The 23,811-nt window shown below is 32.7% G+C and overlaps 1 protein-coding gene across 1 annotated transcript in view; it reads right to left on the bottom strand.

Moving 5' to 3' along the window:
* ATF2 (activating transcription factor 2) overlaps positions 1 to 23,811 on the bottom strand; it is an 89,958-nt gene that overhangs the window by 20,292 nt on the left and 45,855 nt on the right. Inside the window, exons 6-11 of the mRNA XM_020288368.2 lie at positions 20,714 to 20,832; positions 20,443 to 20,571; positions 16,290 to 16,468; positions 15,580 to 15,694; positions 13,523 to 13,609; positions 3,102 to 3,251 (exon numbers count right to left, since the gene is read on the bottom strand). Coding sequence (XP_020143957.2) covers positions 3,102 to 3,251; positions 13,523 to 13,609; positions 15,580 to 15,694; positions 16,290 to 16,468; positions 20,443 to 20,571; positions 20,714 to 20,832 — 779 coding nt within the window. The remainder of the gene's footprint in view (positions 1 to 3,101; positions 3,252 to 13,522; positions 13,610 to 15,579; positions 15,695 to 16,289; positions 16,469 to 20,442; positions 20,572 to 20,713; positions 20,833 to 23,811) is intronic.

Raw genomic sequence — 23,811 nt, forward strand, 5'->3', positions numbered from 1 at the left:
AAAAAGACTTTATTCCATTATTCAATCCTTTGAAAACTACTGATTATAAATAAGTTACTAACTTAAAAAGTTTAATAGCTTCCTACTGAAATTCATGATAAGAAACCATGTTTCTATGCTATTTTAATGTTAAATATATCTTATATTAAATCTGTCAATTTTCTTCTTTTTTTTAAATTTCAATAGATTTAGGGGGTACAAGTGATTTTGTTAATTATATAATTGTTTAATACAGAAGTCAGGACTTTTAGTGTAGCTTAAAGTCACCAGAATAGTGTACATTTTACTCAACAGGTGAATTTTTATCCCTCACTCCCCTTGCATCTTCCCCCCTCCTTCGTTTTCAATGTCTATTATACCACTTTATGACTACATATATCCTTTGTTTAGTTCCCACTTATAGCGAGAACACGTGGTATTTGTTTTTCCATTCCTAAGATATTCACTCAGGATAATAGTCTCTAGTTCTGTCCAAGTTGCCGCAAAGATATCATCTCACTGTGTTATCAATTTTCTTTATAAATTGGTTTTTCTGAAATTAAGGAGTGAAAGTATGTATATACTTCGGTATATGCAGGCTTTCTTCAGTTTTTGAAATTTAGGGTCAGTTATTTTTCTAAGGGTCGGATTCTTATAATGCTCATTTTCCTGGTAGGTAGAATATCACAGATGCCTTGATTTTCATTTTTATTGTTCCTCCTGTCCCCCAGTGGATCAGCTTGGTTATCTCAGAACAGCCAGAGACAGAAATCTGTAGTCATTAGTCATATTGTCTAGTGTCTAGGACTATACAACAATAGGTACCTCCAAGCTTCTAAACACCCCAAAACTGTGCCACAGAACACTTGAATACGGGAAACAGAAAATGAATTCTTGGAAATGGTATGGAGGCAAGAACATTTTGTGGGTATAGGCACATGATCCAAAGAAGAAGTCTGAAAACAATATTTTCCTTGTAATTAATTATATCTTAAAATGGTGTGAATAAAATTTGTTTTCTCCTAATCTATGTAATAAGCAAAAATCTTATATACAAGTCTCAAGATAAGTTCTGCAGGTAAATCACCAAAATTTCTCACTCTACAAACAAATACAAAGCTATCATTTAATTCCTTTGTCCAAATAACTAGCATTAAAAATTAAGAGTTATTTCATTTATAAAGTACTTTAATTGCAGTAAAGATCAAGCATTAAACTAAATTTTTTTTACCTACATTATTGCAACTTAATCTTTTAGAAAAATATTTCTATGGCTGGCTTCAAGAATTGCAATCTTGAAATATTTTTTCTTCATCCTCTTATCTTTCTTATTGAGAATAGCAGGTTTTTTCTTTAACTCATTTGGCTGAATAAGAGAGAACAGTTTTTGGTTTTTGTTTTTAATTTATTTAACTCATTATAGCAAAGACTAATCACAAACACTAGTAGAATAGCAGAAACTATTACAGAATTACATTTGTATATTTTTATGCCTAACAAGGATTTGAGGCTGCTTAGACTCCTATTCTACTCCTCTCCCCACTTCCATTGATTCATTCATTCCATTTCATTCAGAAAATATTTATAGGAACTATTCTAGAAACTAGAGATATAGAAGTGAACAAACAGATAAAGTCCTGTCTTTAGGTTTCTATCCAATACAATAAAATATAAAGATGTAAGTAAAAATTAGATGTAGCTAAACTATAATTAGTATAATAAAATAAAGGCATAATAACAATAAATTATATTCATTTCTTTAAAAAAAATAACCCTTTTAAAATGTAAAAACCATACTTGGCTTACACACCCCACATAAATACTTAGTCAGGGGCTACATTTGGCTCATAACCCCTGAATTATAACATAAACATACACACACACACTCCCACTCTCTACCTCTCTCTCTCTCGGCCCTTAAGTTTGTTCAGTGATGACAACTACAACTACATTCCAGTTTATCTTAACTTCGGTAAAGACAAAACACACTTATATAAATACCTACGCTTAGGTGGCAATCTAAAACTTGCTGTGTTTCTTTGACAGAAAACTTTTGCTTTTTAATGCCAATGCTAATATTCTTCAAGTAGAGAAAAGGTATAAATAAAGTTCTGAAACATTTAACAGAAATATAATAATCCTTTACTATAGAAATACACTGTAGACATAGAAATATAAATCATCTGATAAGCACTCACAAACTAGACATATGTGAAAAGGGTCTCTAGTATAAATAGCTGCCATAAAGCATATCTGCTCCTTTGGTGATATTTCACACATTTTAATTCAAAAGCCATTTGAGTTATGTTAGTAATGTAATACATACATACATTTGTATATGTAAATCTATACGTATATATTTCTCTAAAAGACTTGTGATTACCTAGAAGTCAGGCAAGGTTACTTATATAAATTAATAAAAAGCAGTAATGTTTTATAATGAGTGAGCAAATATTAAAATCAGAAACAAGAATTACTAAAGGAGAAAATGGCTCCTCTTTGGGGCATTTGGAACAGTAATTAACAGCCCTATACACTGAGCTGGAGAGGCCATCACAATACTAGAATATAATATGTATTGTAATCATGAACATACAGCATTTTAGGAAACAGCAATATCAATGATAATTTTTAAAAAAAGATCTCAAAAGACTCTTTAGAACTCTCAGTTTTGCCACTTGAAAATGAACGTAAGATTTATATACATTTCTGAAGAATACTGCATTTCTCAATAATATCAAAGAAGTTGTTACTGTTTATAAAATTTACAGAACTTAACCTCTTAAAATTTTCTACAACATAAACACTCAGGTAACCTGAGTATTATATAGGTAACCTGAGTATTTTTATTTCAATACTTGTATACTGAAATACCTTTTCCTAAGGCTTCTGATATACTTTTAGAATAACATGACCAGCATAATTTTTTCAAAGTACATAAAGAAGTCACATAAATTACATTGTATTTGTCTTTTTTAAAGAGATGAAGTCTCACTATGTTGCCTAGACTATCCTCCCACCTCAGTTTCCCAAGTAGCTGGGACTATAGAGGTGTTCCCCGATGACTATCTGTACTGTCTTTATAAAAATGACAGAGTGCTGAATGATGAAAACACACATACCGGAGTTTCTGTAGTAGATGTGGCTGGCTGTTGAGATGACTGTGGTCGAGATTCCTCTGACTGAGTCCTAACCAATCCGCTACCATGACCTTTGACAGTATCACCATTGGTAACTGGAGGATGTTGCTGGGTCAAAGCAGCTTTTAATCTCTGAAATACAAACACCATTAATAAAAAAATCACCTACTTTATACCCGAATTCAACTCTCAATATACTCTTCAGTTAAACAAAAAAGATATTTGTTAAAAAACACAAACACATTCAGCTTTAGAACTAGTTTTCATTTTTTATATTTCATTGTGTTCCTAAGATCATTATAAATAAATATCAATAAGACAAACAATTTGAATCTCTGGAAAACATCTCTGAATCTTTTTGCCTAGTACAGCACTACTAGAAGATTCTATACTTTGCTGTTCCTAATAAATTTTGAGAAAATAGTAAAATATAAATAAACTGTTAAAACCATTGATCTGTTTTCGGATCTCAAGAGTGTTGTCTTTTCCAGAGTATTGTATAAATGAAAACATAGCCTTTTGAACCTGGCTTCTTTTTCTCAGCATAATGCACTTGAGATTCATCCATGTTGTTTTGATATCAGTAGTTTTTCAATGAATTTTTAATTAGATAATATCCCCACTTTACAGATTAAGAAATCAGAGATCATTTGCTTGAAGCCACACAGCCATTAAGATAATTCAAATCCTGTATTTGAACCCAGATCTCATTAATTTTAAAGTACACAATTTTTCCCTGGCACCATGCTGCATACTTTATACTTGATGCTACCAGAAAACACATGGAAAGATCAAGAAAGATATTCAGAGGCTTACATGGCTTAATGATTCAAAAATAACCATTGAAGATTGAAAACACCAAGCCTGATACTGCAACTGGCAAGTTATGTCACCCAGGATCTGGCATGTTTTCTCCCACTTTTCTGACAGACTACTTCTTTACGAACTTATAAAAAGCACCACATATGTAAAGTATTAATGTCTTCACTGATTAGTACAGGTAATGTATTATAAAGTCTTATACAGCTGAAAAGACATTTTAGGGTCAGAACTTAACTTTACCTCAAATTATTCGTGACTTTGAACAAATCATTAATCTTTGAGTCTCAGTTTCCTTATCTGTAAAACTTGGAATAATGATAACTAAATTGGGAATGAGAAATTCCTTGCAGGGTTGAGTTAAAAATTAAATATAACATGTAAAAATCTATCTGACTCATAAAAGAGTTTCTCATATGTCAGCTTCCTTATTTCTTTAAGAATAGCTATCAAGGCCTCTATTTTCTTAGCATGTGGGTGGGGGAACATCAAAGAATCAGGACAGTTCCTACGCTTTTGAATTTTCAAAATGTACTTAGGGGTCATCTTAAGCATTGGTTTGGCTCCAGACACATTTTATATGTAAAATATGTTCCAGATTAAGTTATACACTGAGTCTTTCAGAATCCATACAACATTTCTAGTTCCTTCCTTTTTTAATAATCAGAAACTACTATATTCATAGCTAAGACGCAGGAAATTAGGACACTAATAACTGATGGGGCAATATGGAAGTGGATGGGTTAAAACTGAAATTAGATTAGTCACCAAAGCAGTAGCTGACTGGAATCAGATAGGAACACTTTAAGAAAATGATCAATAAAAATTGAGAGTAGAAAGATAAGAGTTGAAAAGTGTAAATCATATATATAAGCAGAACAAAGGAGGAGAGTCTGAGGAGGCAGTCAGTCTGCATACATCTATCTTTTATAATCAGAATGGTAAATATCAAAATACAATGAATAGTACCAAGTCTATAGCACTATGTTGAGGCTTTCATTTTTGGATATAAAATGAACATAAATGTAACTAGAGGTTGCAATGTGAGGCTTGGTAAATTATGTGTTAGTAAAACACTTTTAAGTCCTTAGGTAGAAAACATCATAGAACTGAAGAGCATTTAAAGTTTTATAGTGAAGAGCTTAACTCTTAGAATTAATGAAATACAGTAACTGCACATAGGGGAGTCTGAAGTACATAAACATCACTCTCTTGAATAATCTTTAGTAGGGCAAGTTACTACCTCATAGAGCACTTAAAAGCAGCATCAGTATTCATTCATTACCCTCCCTTGACTGCCCTAGGGTATACAGTACTCATCCAGTGAAGAAGCTCTAATGTTTGCTTCATGCTGTTACATTGATTACAATGGGTCTGACTTGGAAAGTATGCCACTGGGTATAAAATGCAAGAAAAGGGTTTTAAGGGTTAATTAACACTGCTCTGAACTGCCCATTAATTTTTTTTAAAACTACAACAAAAATGCATGTATGCTTAAAAAAATTAGAATGAGTTAGGTGAAAAAAGCAATTACTATACATTGTTTCCATACATTTTACAACAAATATAAGGATACCTACAATCCACTCATATATTTGTTAGAAGCACTGTAAAAAAGGCCAAAAATTCTGGTTTAAAAAAATTAATGAAAACACATATAAATATAATGGACATTTATTTTATAGAATTTTGATGCTAGCAGAGATAAAGGAAGTCCATTAGTCTGATCACCATTACACAGATAAACTCCCAAAAGTCAATTTACTTCCCAGAACCATACAGTGAGTTAGCAGAGATAAAACCAGAATTTCTGTCAGTTGACTCCCAGTTCACCAAACATATTTTCAACAAAAGCTCTGGTCTAATATTAAGTATTCTAAGTAATCAAGTTGAACATCAGACATTGGTCAGTCCATTATTAAGATCAAAATTTCTCCCAGTAGGGAAATTTAATATACATAAATAAAGATTGGGTACTCTGAGAAATAAAGATGAAGCACTCAGAAATTAAATAAGATTTAAAAAGTCTATATTCAACATGTACAATAAAACAGACATAACTGTAATTTAACATAAAGGTATACATGTTTACAAAACAAAAATACCTTATATTTCTGAGAAGCAGACTCTATCTTAATGTTTAAGTTTCAGCAATTTTAGTTCAACTACTATATTGAAAACTTTTTTCCTAGAGAGATAATATGGATTGTGCCAATTAAAGGGTGAAGAGTTTATTGTGCTGACCAATATGACATATTCACTTTAAGAGGTGTTCTGCTACAAATAATTTGTTATTCAGGTTCTATGTTGCACCCTTGAAAATAAATTTTATCACATCTGTCAGAACTTGGTAGGAACAAACTACTCCATCATAGTTCAAAGAAAAAAAGATAATGTTCTCTAGAAACAATTTATGAAAAAGTCAGATCCATATTTCATATGTGCCACAAAAGCTCATCAGAGTAATAACCCTCCTTCTCCTGGGTGTTATCCTACCATCTGCTGCTCTATTACTTATCTTTATTTTGCAACTAATTAACAGCATAATCTTCTAAATTCAGCAAGTTAATTATCATTATTGTGGTCTTTGCAGCATCATCAGTCCTCATGAAGTCTTGTCTCCCCACCCCAGAGAACATATGAAAATGAAGTAGGTTGGGAGAGGGTCTGTTTCTTTGGAGTGGGCTCATTAGGTATTTGCTGATTAGCTTGGCATGCAGAGGCAGGTCAGAAGAATTCTGCTGAACATGAGGTTCCATGCAGGGCCCAACCAAGTTAATGTAGGTTTCTGAACATTTGCCAAGATGCCCTCTGTCAGCTCTCAGTAGAAACCCCCTGCAGAAAACCTACTGGCTACCCACTGTGTACAGAGGATATTTTTCAGTTTGTCACACAAGTCTTAAAGGAATGATTCTGGGTACTACTCAAATACTTTACTAAATCTTCTTAAAATTCCTAGATGATTAATATTTTCTTATTCAGAAGAATTGCTTTTTGATTACAAATATTACATATAAGAAAATTTTTTTTAGAAGAGTAATATAGAAAACATATATCTATGATTTATCTGCTTAATGACAAACAAAACCCCTAAACCTGAATTTGGTGAGATCTAGTGTAATTCTTTAAAAAAAAAATCCTGAGATTTTTCTGTAGTCTTAAAAAGTACTAGATAATCTTGTATTTGTGGGTTCCCATCCCCATTTCTTTACCATGTTCTTATTTTTCCAAAGACTTAAAGTTCTTAAAAACATTTTCTTTTTAAAAACGCTTACTCAGAAGAAATTTTTTGAGCAGAAAAGGTCTTATTTCAGTATTTATAGTAGACACAAACATTGCATATATAATAATTTCCGGTAAGCACTGGGCATCTAAAAATTACAAAAGTATCCCAGTCTCTCTTAGGACACACAGTAAGTTTCTCTTTAGCTGTGGCATGCTACTCACTCTTACGTGTTCCAATTCTACCATATCACTTACTTACTTTACTCTTTTTACCTTCTTCTCTCTATATATATTTATTTATGAGACAGGGCCTTGCTCTATTGCCCAAGCTAGAGTACAGTGGTGTCATCATAGCTCACTGTAACCTTGAACTCCTGGGCTCAAGGGATCCTTCTGCCTCAGCCTCCCAAATAGCTGGGACTACAGGCACATGCAACCATGTCTGGATAATTATTCTGTATTTTGTAAAGATAAGGTCTTATTCTTGCTCAGGCTGATCTCAAACTCCTGGCCTCAAGTGATCCTCCTACCTGGGACTCCCAAAGTGCTAGGATTATAGGTGGGTACCACCCTGCCCAGCTAATTTTTAAAACATTTTTTTTTTAAGTGACCAGAGGCTCTTATATTATTTTTTAACCAGAGGTCCTTTTACCAGAGTCGCCATTTTTCTGCTGCTACACATTACAGCATGCCATTAACAGATTGTGACCACAAATCTGAGACAGAGAGATGCAGAACCCAAAAGGATGAGCTGAAATCAACATAGTAAGATCCAACTGAAGCACTGAAAGAAGAAATTACAAGTTTTAGTGAGGGACTACAGACAACCAGACAAAAGATTTATTTAACATGTAATGTGAATCTAGGGGATGTGAGTTGGGAGCCACCCATTTGGAAGAGCATGGATTTGGAGATCTATCTATAATACAGGAAAAAAATCAAGTTCTGTAATCATTTATTTGGTCATTAAGAAACTTCTGTGCACTGGGATATAAACCCATTTTTACCTTTCCTCATTTAGGATGATAGAATTGTTTATTTTTAAGTCTTTTCAGCCCCCAGAAGCTTAATAAAGTTAATCAATGACACTGACATTTTAATTTCAAAATTAGAAATAAACTATACCTATTTGGTATTTCATGTTCTAAAAGTGTCTAAAATAATTTGCCACATGGAGTAACAGATTACTTTTGGACTTCATTTTAAAATGTTTAAGCTTCTAAATAATACAGGAATATTTAAGAAAACCAAGTCTCACCATATCTATAAGTTTAATTAAATTTAAGAGTTACTAAAGTATGTGTGGAAGTCTGTTAGGTGAGTGAGGTAATTACAGAGAAACGAAGACATATTAACTGAATAAATGCAACTTTGCGTGTTTAATATTAATTATGTTTTAAGCACGTTAAAAGCAATCATAACGTAATTGTATTTGTAAACTGCCTTGAGAACTTAGGGAAGAACTAGTATTATTTTTAAAAGTATTCCCTGAATAATCGTTGTGTGCACAAAAGTCACCATCAAAGGCATCAAAAACAAACAAAAAAAAACCCAAACCAAACATCTCATTGATATATAATCCTAATTGTTGTACATGTTGAAAAAAATCAATAATGGCTTTCTTAGAAGAAGAAAACTCTTTTTTGATTCTCCTGATGGTCACTGAAAACATTTGGAAGGAAAACCTCAAAATTTAAGATCATGCCTGTTGGATTTCTTAGTACCCATGAAATGTTTGCCAAATAATAATCAATAGAAACAGTTATTAAACATATGAACATGAATTAACAAACTACAAAAACCAAACTATTTGCACAATATGCTCTAAGGCTGGTAGATTCATTTCGTACATATAATAATATATAATTATGGCTGATGATGATGATGATACACAAAGTTCTCAAAATTCCTAAATCAAACAGATACTAATAATGTGCACTCTAATTTAATTACTAAAACAGGAAAAATAAAGAATATTTGATAAAAACATAAAAACAATATTGAAGTATGAAATAATTTTCACACAACAAAAAAATTTGACTAATCACAATTCCCTTAGTACTCCAGTAAATTGATATTTTCAGTTACAAGTTCACGTTACTTGACTAGTATAGTAATCTATTGTTTTCACAAACTAGCTGAAATAAATAGCTATTATTAGAAAATGGAAATATAGGACAATCAAATATACCAAAGATGGTATGTTCTCAAATCACAATATAATTAAAATAGAAATCAGTTAGCAAAAGATAAATAGAAAATCCCCAAATATCTGGAAATAATACAATGCACTTCTAAATAATCCACAGGTCAAAGAAGGAAACACAAGGGAAATTAGAAAATTAATGATGATGAAAATATATCAAAATTGGTACACAGAGGGAAATTCATAGCTTTAAATGCCTATATTAGAAAAGAAAAAAAGATGTAGCCTCTACCTTAAGAAGCTAAAAAAGATATGCAAACTAAACTTACATAGGAGAAAAGAAATATTAAGGACAAAAGTAATAACCAATGATAGTACAAACATACCCACCATTAAGAAAAATAAAGGCAAGCTACAGACTAAGAGAAAATATTCAAAAGATATATATATCTCTAACAAAAAAGTTGTATACAGTATATATAAAGAATTCCTGCCAGGTGTGGTGGCTCACGCCTGTAATCCTAGCACTTTGGGAGGCCGAGGCGGGCGGATAGCTCAAGGTCAGGAGTTCGAAACCAGCCTGAGCGAGACCCCGTCTCTACCAAAAATAGAAATAAATTAATTGACCAACTAAAAATATATATACAAAAAATTAGCCGGGCATGGTGGCGCATGCCTGTAGTCCCAGCTACTCGGGAGGCTGAGGCAGTAGGATCGCTGAGCCCCGCTGATTGAGGTTGCTGTGAGCTAGGCTGACGCCACGGCACTCACTCTAGCCTGGGCAACAAAGTGAGACTCTGTCTCAAAAAAAAAAAAAAAAAAAAAAAAAAAATTCCTATAAAGAGATAATGAAAGGAACACAATGCAATTTTTAAAAGGGCCAAAAGACTTCACAAAGAAAGTCTGGACAAAAAGGAAATGAAAATTAAAACCATGAGACACTGCCACACAACCCTAGAATGTCTACAGTTATAAGGATAGTGAAACCCAAATGTTGGGAAGAATGTGGGAACAACTGGAATTCCCAAACACTGCTGGCAGAAATGTAAACTGGGGAAAAAGTTGCACAATTTCTTATATAAACTTAAATGTATACCTATCCTCTGACTCAGCATTGTACTTTTAGGTATTTATTTAAGAAAATGAGACCAGGCTCATGCCTGTAATCCCAGCACTCTGGGAGGCCGAGGTGGGCGGATCACTGAAGGTCAGGAGTTTGAAACCAGCCTGAGCAAGAGCAAGACCCTGTCTCTACTAAAAATAGAAAGAAATTAATTGGCCAACTAAAAATATATAGAAAAAAATCAGCCGGGCATGGTGGTACATGCCTGTAGTCCCAGCTACTTGGGAAGCTGAGGCAGAAGGATTGCTTGAGCCCAGGAGTTTAAGGTTGCTGTGAGCTAAGCTGATGCCACGGCACTCATTCTAGCCTGGGCAACAAAGCGAGACTCTGTCTCAAAAAAAAAAAAAAAAAAAAAGAAAAGAAAAGAAAATGAAAATATATGTCCATGAAAGAGTTATATAAGAATGTGCACAGTAGCTTTATTCATAATAGCTACATAAAGGAAGCCATTCAAGTGTTTATCAACAGGAGAATGGATAAAGATTGTAGTATGTTCACACAATGGCATACCACTGACAATAAAAAACAAGCGAACTATGATACATTCAACAACATGTATAAATCTCAGAGACATATGTTGAGTTAAACACAAGAGTATACAGTGATTCCATTTATATGAAACTCTAGAATCAATCTATGGTTACAAATATCAGAACACATGGGGGAGAGGACTGATTGCGAAGAGAAATAGAGGAACTTTCTGGGTAGATGTTAATATTCTATATCATATCAGTGGTATGGGTTACACAAATGTTTTATCAAAACTGTATAGGTAAAACTGGTTCATTTCAATGCATGTAAATTTTACATTAAGAAAGAGTTATAAAAAACAACTGAACAGGGACAGAGGGAAGACTGAGGTATAGATAAACAAGAACGGTAGTATAATGCTAATAAATGAAGCTGGGCGATGAGTTCATGGTTATTCATTATACTATACTGTTTACTTTGCATATGTCTTATATTTTCCATAATGAAAAGCTAAAAATACAAAAAGAAAGAATTGAAATTATTTTAGTTTCTAATGTCATAATCAAAAATAGGACAACCTTATTTATTATCCCAATTAAAATAGGAAATCACCTAAATATGACTATTTTACATTAGGAAATTCTTATAAGAAATTTAATTGGATTTTTAAATTTAAGTGGAGCAATCTGCGACTTCCCTTGCTATTTTTGGATCTTCAACCAATGACTGTTTTTCATATATAAATTTATAAAATTTATACTTTCGATATTTTTAAAATATATAAGCATACAAAATATTTTTATTCTGGCCGGGCGCGGTGGCTCACGCCTGTAATCCTAGCACTCTGGGAGGCCGAGGCGGGCGGATTGCTCAAGGTCAGGAGTTCAAAACCAGCCTGAGCGAGACCCCGTCTCTACCATAAAAATAGAAAGAAATTAATTGGCCAACTAATATATATATATATATATATATATATAAATCAGCCGGGCATGGTGGCTTGTGCCTGCAGTCCCAGCTACTCGGGAGGCTGAGGCAGGAGGATCACTTGAGCGCAGGAGTTTGAGGTTGCTGTGAGCTAGGCTGATGCCACGGCACTCACTCTAGCCTAGGCAAGAAAGCGAGACTCTGTCTCAAAAAAAAAAAAAAAATATATATATATATATATATATTTTTATTCTTTTTAATTTAATTTCCTGGTGACCTAAAAGAAAAAGTTCTTTAGGTTAGTGTTAAGTTTAATAGTTTCTAGAAATACGGCCTATTCTTGCAGATAAAAATATCTCTTTAAACTGAATTTCTTCCTTTTGAATTACTTTGTAGGAAAAAGTCCACTGAATATGTAAAAATATTTTTAGATGCAGTGTATAACAACAGGGTCTCTTTAACTTCTATGTCTTTTTAGTTTTCACTGTATAGAAAATTTAACTGATTTTTTTCATTATTATAGTAAATAGAAGTATAAAAAATATCTCCAGTGAAGCTCTTCTGCTGTCAAATGAAGAAGATTCATCTTAGCATTTCCAAAACTCTGACCTAGACATGCTATGATGTGAAAAATTTCTCACTAAGGTTTTTAGGTTCTTTCACCACTACCAGTAATGAGCTAGTTTTTATACTCCTCAACCAATTGTTCATTCAGATGGTGTATAAGTTTTATTGTTAAAAAAAGATATGTTCAAATTTCAGATTATTTACATTAACAGAGAAGAGCAGTAAAAAAAGTTAAATCTTGCAATATACATTTTTTTATGTGTAAAATTCATATTGTTAGCATAGTTCCTAGCAAAGAACTGAAGCCAATAAAATGTGTCTAATAACTACTTATCTATTGATTTCCTAAGGATACATTAATTAATGTTATTAGCTATATTATGATATAGAACATTAATATCTACTAACTGATGCTATTATGTTAGCCTGTAAAAGAAAGATTTATACTGATTTTAAAAAATAAAAGAGAAGCTTGAGGTCAATTAGAAAGTTTATAGGAATCAAAGCTTAATTCTTTTATTTTGCATATGAGGGAACAGAAACCCAGGAAAGTTAATGTGGTTTGACTAAAGGTAGTGAATAATAGTGTTAGGATTAAAGTTGAAATTAAAATACATGTCTCCTGATTTCTAATATATAACTCATCCCTTTAAACAACACTAATTTCTTAGCATCTGAAGCACAATGAAAAAAATAGTTTCCCTTTTATGTATCATGTGCAATGTTTGCTAACTTGTATACTATTTTGGAATTCTTTTTAATACTTTTAAAACCACTCATTATATCAGCATTGCCTTCATATGATTCCATCTAGTTTCAGATGTAATACTCCTAGTCTCCACCAGGAGGAGAAAAAGTTTGTTTAAAAAGCCAACAACCTGACAAACTACATGTGACAAGAATTAAGAATTTTACTCTCAATCCACCCATTTATTTTAAAGTATCACTAACTAGTCACTATACTAATGAGTGGAAGCTTTCCTTTTCCAAACTTTCTAGTTCATCTATAGTGTAATACAGTACACAATTTTATAAAATGTGATCTAAATTGTGCATGTGAAGCAAGCTTTAATGGAAAAACTAATTCAAAACAGGGTCAAGAAATGTACAGAATAAAATCTTGCTTACCATTTTTGCTTCTGACTGTACTGGTTGAGGGGAGGAAGGACCTGGGATTCCTGGAACACTAGGCACCATGGTGACTGGTCGAACAAGCTATACAAAAGATATTGAAAAATAATTACCAGAGAATATGTTCAAAATGAGATTTGTACTTTATTTGCACAATAGCTGTTATAAGATCTGTAACACTTCCATTTTGAATTTGAAAGGAAAAAAATCTCAAAACTTGTGACAACTAGGCATGAAAAATAATTTTAACAATGAATTTTTGCTTTTCTAAAATGTACATACAAATTTTCTATAATGCATAATAAAGAAGCTGATAACCTCTAATAATTTCTCTTTTTTTAAAAAAAGAGACAGGGTCTCTCAGTGTTGCCCAGGATGGAATATAGTGGCTATTCACAAGCGTGCTCCTAGTACTGATCAACACAAGAGTTTTGATGTGCTCTGTTTCTGATCTAAGCTAGTAAATCCCTCCTTAGGCAACTTGTTTCCAGGAGGTCACCATAATAATGACAAACTTAGTGTGGACAGCTAATCAGTACAGTGTACTACAATCCAGAACTCCTGGACTCAAATGATCCTCTGTTTCAGCCTCCCAAATAACTGGGGCTACAGCTGTACACCACTGCACCCAGCAATTTCTCAAGTAATAATAATCTAAAATAGATTTTACCACTTTGGTTTGTGTCATTATTTTTTAAGCCTAACACTGAGTAAACAGTAAGTATATATATAAAGTATATCTCTTCTTTCATTTCAAGTTGCTGTCATCACAGGTACATTTAACAGGATAACCATATAATCTCAAACACAAGGCAAGAATGTTTTCCCCTCAAAAATATCCTCAGAAAAGATGAAGCAGATACCTTATATTTGAGTCCTTACAAAGTTTCTCAATGATTTTGAGCAAAGTTCTGTTTAAAGAAGACACATTACCTTGAAATTACCTCAATCAATGCTACCTATAGATACTTAGAAAGATAACTTGGAGGAATTTAGTTCATAAAAAAGAATACTTAACATTAATCTTTGTAATATTCCTAGGTCTATAATCCTACCAAAAGTGTTGGAATGTTACTGTAAGTAGGCTCTTAAAAATAATTGTTAAAAGCTACACAGTAAATAATTACATTGTATGTGATCAGCAACATGTTTCTGTAAGGTTTTAAAAAAATCCTATCTTTTTATCTAAGGCTAAGGGTAAGATTGTCAGGAAGAAAATACTAGAGAGATTCAAAAAGTGATATACTGTAAATAATTTAGATGAAAATGAAAATGTGTTCTGGAAAACTGTGCTAGATGTCGCAAAAAGTGGTTCTCAGGATGAAAACTTGAATGTTGAAGAGACATTGAAGAGTTTGAACAAAACTGTTTTATGAAATGTGAAAGTAGGGAAAAAAAAGCATTATTTCTAACTTAATTATTCCAATGTGTTTTTTATATGTTCATTACACTATTAATTATAAGTAGGTATTTAACTATTTTTTCTATGTCTTTCAATATTTATATATTTAACATGTTTCTAAAACTTTTCCTTTGGATCTTCTCATTAGAAAAGTAGAAGACTATTGTTTTAGAACATTTAGATTTTAACATTTAGGCCACCAAAACAATTCTATAAACTCAACCTGACCATAAAAATTTAGAGTGTGTTTTTATAAACAATTTCTATACTAATCAAAATACCATGGAGTTACCTGACAAGTATTCTAGCATAAATAGCATTTTAAAATTAGAACACTGTGTTATTATTTGAATCCTACAAAATCCAGTCAAATTGAAATGGGCTGAATAAGGAATATAGTTCTTAATATTAAAAAAATAAGGAAAATAAAGATTTTAGGGGGAAGAAAATATGTTTTCTATCCAATTATGCTTGCCTTGAATAGTATATGCTATTACGATAAATATCAGTGAATAAATACTACTCACCACTAATACGTACTCTGTTAATTTCAGTTTCATTAGCCAATCAGCAGCCCCAACTATATTTCTTGATTACTTTACAAAGACCCATTCTGCTATAAAGATTTAAATAGTCTACATTTCTAACTTACTGGGACTGCAGCTGGAACATGCACATTAGAACTTGTAATTGATGCAGGAATAGCAACAGGCATGGTTTGTCCATTAGGAAGATGTAACAGAAGAGGAAATGGGCCTGGTACAGGGCTAATAAAAACAAAAGAAGGGAAATTAAAGAAAAGAGATCCATACCAATCATCTCTTAAAAATATAGCAGTATTTTTTACTCCTACCATATCATTTAAAAATAAATTTTCTTAACCACTACAAAACAAACTATAAAATTTAATTATTTTAAATTGCATCTTAAATGTAGCGGTATTTTAAAAAGGGGGAAAATTAGCGATTTACTTAGGACAATCTCCAATTCATAAAATGAGAAAAATTCTGATCTGAAAGCTCTTGGGAGTTACTTGTAAGAAATGAAAGATATGTCATCTGGTGATGGAGTAATTTTATATGTTTTATGTGAAATATGAAAATAAGAGATCATCTTAAATTTACATTCTATTTTGATTTGTTTTTAACTAAGTTTTAGATATTTATTTTCCCATGTATTAGATAATATTTGTATTAAAGAAAGACTACCCAAATACTTTTTCCAAAAGTCAAAGCATGCAGATCTCACAAACACCACCCCCCTCAGGTTATAATTTGAATAACTAAATGTCTTAGGAAAAATCATAACAAGAAAAACTTAATGATGCATTATATATTTCAATGATTGGCCTGAATCACTTACACAATTGGCCTGTTAGAGGATGGTGCCTGGGTGATTACAGTACTTGAGGTTGGTGAAGGTACTGCCTGTTGAATAATTACACTTGAGTCAGAACTTGTAAGCAGCACATTAGGAACCTGTAATGATGCTGGACGAACGATAGCTGATGTGGGCTGTGCAGTTTGTGCCAACGGTACTTCCTATTAAACAATGGAATAAAGAAAGGGTGGCATTTAAAAATGCCAATCAATTCATGTACCTTTGTGAACAGAATGTAACAAACTTCTAAAAGCATCTATAGGATAATAATTAACCCCCAAAGTAAATTAATATCTAAAATTAACTAAAAGAAAATTTTAGAGAGAGCTGTAAAGGTCCAAATGTAAGGTTCAATTAATATTTTAATTTTTAAAAATGTGAGTGCTTTTTTTTTTAGTACAACTTTTTTCCTATTAATCCATTAATAAGTTAGGCTGGGCAACTTGGCTATGCTTCTGTGAGAATTTTAGTAAAATATAAAATACAATCCATTCTCATGGAATCAAAGAATTTAAAACGCATAGAATTTAAAATTTAAAATCTGCCTAGTCTTACTCCCTCATTATACTATACAGAGAAGAAACAGGTCCAGGGAGACTACATTATAGTTAACACAAATTCAGGAACAGAAATACTTAAAAAATACTCTAAAGCAATACAAATATTTGATAACCTCAGGTAGCTACCCCTTCTATATCAGTAATTCCTCAATATCAAACGGCCAAATAATACTGGTATCTTGAATGTAAAATAATCACTACAGTGAGAGCTTTCCAAATTGAAGGAAAACAGAATTTGTGAGTTAGCCAGGATCTTAAAGATGGTATTCCTCCAGTTTTACAGATTAAGAGACAAAGAGATTAAAGGGTCTTACCCAGAACTCCTTAATTAGTTAGCATAAAAATGGGGTCTGCTGTGTTCTTTAAGTTAGCCTGTATGCTGCCACTTATTGTCAAAATCTTATTAAGCTACACAGGAAGGATAAACTAGTACTACTACTATTTATTGTAACAAGTTGAGAATTTATAAGATGCCCTCGAATATTAGTAGGAAGAGGGAGACAATAAACAAGTAAAACAAACAAGAAAATTTCAGAATATAGTAAGTGTTAAGTGTTATGGAATAACAAGTGCAAAGCTGGGCATGGTGGCTCGTGCCTATAATCCCAACACTTTAGGAGGCTGAGGAGGGAGAACTGCTTGAGCCCAGGAATTTTCAGAGTAGCCTGGGAAACACAGGGAGAACTTGTCGCTACAAAAACTTAGCTGGGCATGGGGGCATGCACCTGTAGCCCTACCTACTTGGGAGGCAGGAGGATCATGTAAGCCAGGAGTTGGCGGCTATGACTGCACCACTGCACTCCAGCCTGGGTGACAGAGTGAAACCTTATCTCTTTAACAAAAAAAAAAAAAAAAAGAAAGAAAGAAAAAGAAAAGTGCAATGTAATAAAGAGTGGAACATGAACTGAGGCTAAGGCAGAGTGACTACTTTAGATAGTGAGGGAAGGTCAGCTTCTTTGCAAAGATGGCATTTGAAATGATACTAAAAGGATAAGGAAGGAGCATTTACTCTTAGGAAGCAATACCACATGTAAAGTCTTGATGCAGGAAAAAGCTTGGCCTATTTGATGAACACAATGCAGTGTCATGAGGTGAGGATGAATGGATAGACAAGTCCAGATCAAAGAGGGCTTATGGTAAGGAGTGTGATTTAATTATCTTAAATAATTTAAGGAGTGTATTTAATTATCTTAAATACAATGGCAACCCCCTGAAGGATTTTAAGCAGGGAAATGATATAACTTAATCTATTATAAAAAACTTATAAAAAATAGAATGGAGATGAAAGCAGTAAGTTCAGTTAGAATATAATTGTTAATAACGCAAGTAAAATATAATAATGGCTTGGCCTAAAGTGCTTAACACTGAACACAGAAGAGGAGAAGATTCAGGATATATTCTGGAAGTAGATCTGATAAGATTTGCTGTTGGTTACAGTGTGAAAGAAAGAAGGAATTATGGATGTTCCCTAAATTGTTGGCTTGAGCAACCAGATGGAGAAAATTTACTGAGATGGGAAAAACTGAGGAAAGAATCAAGGGTTCTGATTTAGATATACTGAGTTTAAGATGTATATTAGGTTGGGCATGATGGCTCATGCCTGTAATCTCAGCACTTTGGGAGGATGAGGTGGGAGGATCGCTTGAACCCAGGAATTCAAGACCAGCCTGGACAATACAGCAAGACCCATCTCTAAAAACAAACAAACGAACAAACAAACAAACAAACAAACAAAGCCAGACATGGTGGCACACTCCTGTAGTCCTAGCTACCTAGAAAGTTGGTGTAGGAGGATCACTTTGCTTGAGCCCAGGAATTCAAGGTTACAGTGACCTAGATTGCACCACTGCACTCCAGCCTGGATGACAGTAAAACCCTGACTCAAAAAAAAAAAAAAAGTCTATTAGACATAGAAAAGGAAATACCTAAATGGAGTTGGATATGAATATGGCAATCTGGAGAGATACCTGGGTCAATATAAATAAATTTGAGAGTTTTTAAAGTTATGAGTCTTTAAGGTGATGAGACCACCTAGCAAGAAAATCAAGACAGAAAAGGAGGGCTAGAAATGATTTGTTTTTACAACTTGGCATGGCTATGCCCTGCCCAAGAAAAAGTAACAATTGAGGAATGCAGGAAGAAAGAATATTCCTAAAAGATGCTAAAGCAGCCATGAACAGTGAAAAACTTGTAAGTATGAAAGGACTAGAATGTTCTCTATGAAAAAAGTTTATATTAAAGATTTAACAACATTTCTAGTAACTGTGATAATGTGGAAACCACCTTTATGTCCAAAAAGAGCAGCATAATTAAATATATTATGATAATGATTAAATAATTATAAGTATTAAACATTATGATTTGGTAAAATCTCTAATGACATGGGAAAATGTTAATTATTGCTATCTAAAGCACAATATAAAAGTAAGCTAGGATTTTTCTTTGCATCCATCTATCCTTTTATGTAACTATTCCTACATATTTATTGTATGTAGAAAAGTAGATATCTAGAAAAAAGTTTCAAAATACTAGTAATTCTTAGAACTCAATACGGGATAATAGGTAATTCTGATTTTCTCCTTTGCATTTTCTTCTGTATTCTTACAGAAGAGTAATGAGAATGTACTTTTAAAATCTGGAAAAGGAAATGAAAAAAACAAAAACCAAACCTAAGATCAAAACATGTATTACTAGGTAAAAAGTTACTTTTTCTGTGTTTCCTATTTCTATCTTCTCTGACGTGGCAGGAGTCCATTAATAAGTTATTATGGTTTTAGAATACATAATCTAAAAGAGAACATTGACATTGCCTCTTTATATGTACCACTGCCTCTTCATTGTGTCTCACATGGTGCTCCCAAATAAATGTGTTCACTTTATATGCTTATAAACAAAGATGTTACTCAACACACAACTATAGCCCAAGTGGTCTCAGATTACCATGGTATTCAAGACAGAATCATCATCTTTTTTTTCTTTTTTTAAAAGACAGAGTCATGCTATGTTGCCGAGGCTGGACTCAAATTCCTGGGCTCAAGGTGAACCTCCTACTTCAGCTTCCTGAGTAGCTGGGACTATAGGTACCCACCACTGTGCCTGGTAGTATCATCATCTTAATTGCTGCTACCAAAGATCCATTGCTAAGAATGACTAAATAGACCCATAACCCTTTAAAAATCTAAATAATCACTGTTCAAACATTTTCTAGTATATATTCTTACACCTTCGCTGTATAAAAGTAACTAAGTATAAAATAGCAAAACCTAGAAAAATTAATTAGATTTATAAGTTTAAATATCCTTTTAAAATAACAGTTTTATCTAAAATGACTGCTATTCTCCCCTAGGTATTTTTCTGTGTATAGTAAAAAGGTTATTATCTATAAAGATACAGTCTTCTTTACCTGAAATATCTGAGCATTCATAGGCTTTCAAATAGAAAAACTATTGTAAGCTGACACTGAATTATGTAAAATGTAATACATTAACATTTTATGGAGATTAAATATTAAACTTTATTTGGGTACTACATTTTCCCTTTAGTTTACATTTCTACCACAAATACAAATACCTAACCTTTTCATCATTGGTAGTAGACTCTGGGTGAGGTAAAGGACTATCCTGGTGTGTTGTTTCGACGACAGAAGGCTCCTCAATTTTGCTTCTTATGATGGGTGTTGCAAGAGGGGATAAATCTAGAGGCATCTAAAATGCAAACAATAAAGAAAAAGTTATAAGTTCAAAACAGTCAATCAGCATGTGTAAATTAAGAAAGCAGGAAGCATGAACTATCATGATACTTTTCTGTCAGAAGTACTCTTTTTGAATTTCATGGTTAACAACATACTTTTTTAATGTCGTCTTCTGAAGCTTTCTTGAATTCATTCTCAAATGGACTTGCCAACTCATTAAACAAACCCACTTCTTCACAGTTTTTCAAGAATCTTGTTGGTGTTGGGGTCTGATCTGAAATAAATATCAAGAAGTAATGGCATAGATTTTAAGTATCATGTTAAGACTCTAAAATATAGCTAATAAGTTAACAAATTAGCAGGACTGGTTCAATCAGTTGTTAATTCTCTCTTTGGAAAGACCTCTTCCTTTAAAGCAAACAAAATTTGGTTAAGTTTTTGTTGCACTTCAAGATTATCTCCTCCAACTTTATGAACCATAAAAACATGAAAGAAGTCCTTTTTGCTCCTTAGTCCACTCCTTCTGAGTAGAATGGCATAAACATCATCTACTCAAGATGATAAACTATTATCATTATTTGACATAGTATTAAGAATATTTTAAAATTTATGTTATTATAATATAACTACAATTGTTTAAATACATGCAATTTAGAAAAGAACTAGGATAAGAGCATGTATATTTGCTTTAACTTGGTCCTTCCATTAGTTATTCATAATCTATTATGAAAGTAAGCTTAAGATAAAACAGAATCTTTAGCAGGCAGATCAAAATACTACAAGGAAGAAAAAGTTAAAATAAGAGCCCTAAAAACAAACCATAACAAAACAAAACCCTTTTTAGTACTAGCTACTAAAAGTAATTTTCTATTTTAACGCCTTTTGCAAGCTTGGTACAAAGGGTATGAGTCACATGTCTGCAGAATGTTCTAACTCAATTTCTAGGCAGTAGAGAAATAGTTAAGTCTACTTTCTTACAACATGAAATACTGACTATGTACTCATGCTATGTACATTAACCTATGTACTGAGAGTACATGTTCTAGCTACAACAAATGCCAGATAAGGCCCAGGCTGAATGAAAAATAGCAAGTTTATAAATTTTGCCCATTTAGTCTTATTAACTTCAAGGCTACTTATATATATTAGAGTTGGTAGCACATTCAAACTCTATTCACACTTTATATACTATAGAGCACCAATCTTGCATGTTACATGAGAGATCTAGCCTAAATTAAATTAAAATTATTAAGGATGACTTCCTGGTTTAAGATTACATACTCACAAAATCTTTTGTGAAATTAAAATTCACATATTTGTTAATTATTGTGTTCCCACAATGGGCATTACTCATTATCTTTGCCCCCATCCATATCTAGAGTAATAATATTTTTACTATATATAAACATATTTAACACTAAAATAACCCAATGTCATACATACTAGACAAAATACAGGCCTGTCTAAGGCACTGTTAGTAATATCAGAATTACAGAAGGGACTCTATTGTGTCCTAATTTTATCTATTAGTCTTTAACATATTCTCTACTCCTACCCCCTAAAAAACCTCCAAAATCATACTAAAGGCCTAGTGTATATGTATCAGCTTAAGTCCATGATACTGAATTAATAAGTCAAACACAAATTTGACTCTTCTGTTCACACCCAAAGGGTTTGTCTATCTAAGCTCATTAGAAGGCTCTTATGTTAAAGGGAGGGAAAAGTCTTAAAAGTCAACATAGGCATAATCATTTAACATGCAGACTGCATATGGATCATCAAATATATACCACACACATCATGTATTATATTTATACAGTAATGCCATATTTTTTATCTCAAAATATGTTAGTTCAAAAAATGGGGCCAGGCGTGGTGGCTCACGCCTATAATCCCAGCACTTTGGGAGGCTGAGGCAGGAGGATGGCTTGAGCCCAGGAGTCAGAGACCAGCCTGGGCAACAAAGTGAGACTCCCTGTCTACAAAAAAATGAAAAAATTAGCTGGGCGTGGTGGCATGTGCCTGTAGTCCCAGCTACTCGGGAGGCTGAGGGAGAACGATTGCTTGAGCCCAGGAGTTTGAGGCTGCAGTAAGCTATGACTGGGCCACTACAGAGTTTTTTTTAAAACTCTTGTCTTATTTAAAAAAACAAAAACAAAGATGAGCACTGTGTTTGATTGTGTCCTGTTTTTCTACTGTATTAAATGTAATCAGACAGGAAAGTAATTTCTAAAAACCAACTTCAAAACATTTTTGAGTTAAGAAGAGAGAGGGATTAAGCTAAGGCAGTAAGTTTCAGAGAAACGAAGATTTTCGTGCCTAGGAGAGTGAACTTTTAAAGTTATTACTGCTATATTGCTTGCTTACATTTTTTGGTTCTAGCTCTTAACATCTAATGTACAATACTATAAAGAAAAGCATACTTCACTCTTTTCTTCCTCTTTTTACTTATGGAATTGAAGATATACTAAAAGTTCCTCTATCTTTTTCCTCCATAAATTGTTTTTGAATAAATTATCAAATTTTTGTTACCTCTAATTTCTTCATTACAAAAATTCTGATACTGAAAATATGGGAAAAACCATCTAATACTTGCCTTATTTTCTATCTAAAGCATTACTATACTGATTAATAATTTAAAAGTGTTAACAGTATTCAGCTATAATTCCAGACTTACAAATAACCTAAGCTTTACAAGAGAAAAGAAAAATCTAGAGTTAATTTGAATATTTGGTATGCAAATGCATTAAGTATAACACAAAAGGTCTGAAATTTATATAAAATTTTATATAAGACTTTTCTTATCACAATACTTACTCATAAAATATATAAATGTAGTGAAATTACACATAGTATGTGTGTGTATACATATACATAGATGTGTGTGTATATATATTTATATACCAAAAAAGAGCAGATAAGACAGCATGGAATGACAATAAACCAATGCATGAATTGGGCTCCTCTTTTCATATATTGTGAAAAATAATTATCTGCTTAGGTTATACTGTAGTTCATAGGATCAACAGTTCAGAGAGTCAATACACAAAAACAAGCATTGACTGAATTTAGGCCCACTTTATTGAAAGTATTTTAGTAATACAAATGTTTAGTCTGAAAAGAAATATTAACAAAATTCTAATGAACAAAAGTCTGCTAATTGCTCTTTCTCCAACAAGAGGAGCTTGATCATTTTCTATCTTCACACAGCCTTGTAGACCACGTGTACAAGACAGATAAAAGAAATGCTGAC

The sequence above is a fragment of the Microcebus murinus genome, chromosome 8, assembly GCF_040939455.1.
Source record: "Microcebus murinus isolate Inina chromosome 8, M.murinus_Inina_mat1.0, whole genome shotgun sequence".
Taxonomy (NCBI): Eukaryota; Metazoa; Chordata; class Mammalia; order Primates; family Cheirogaleidae; genus Microcebus; species Microcebus murinus.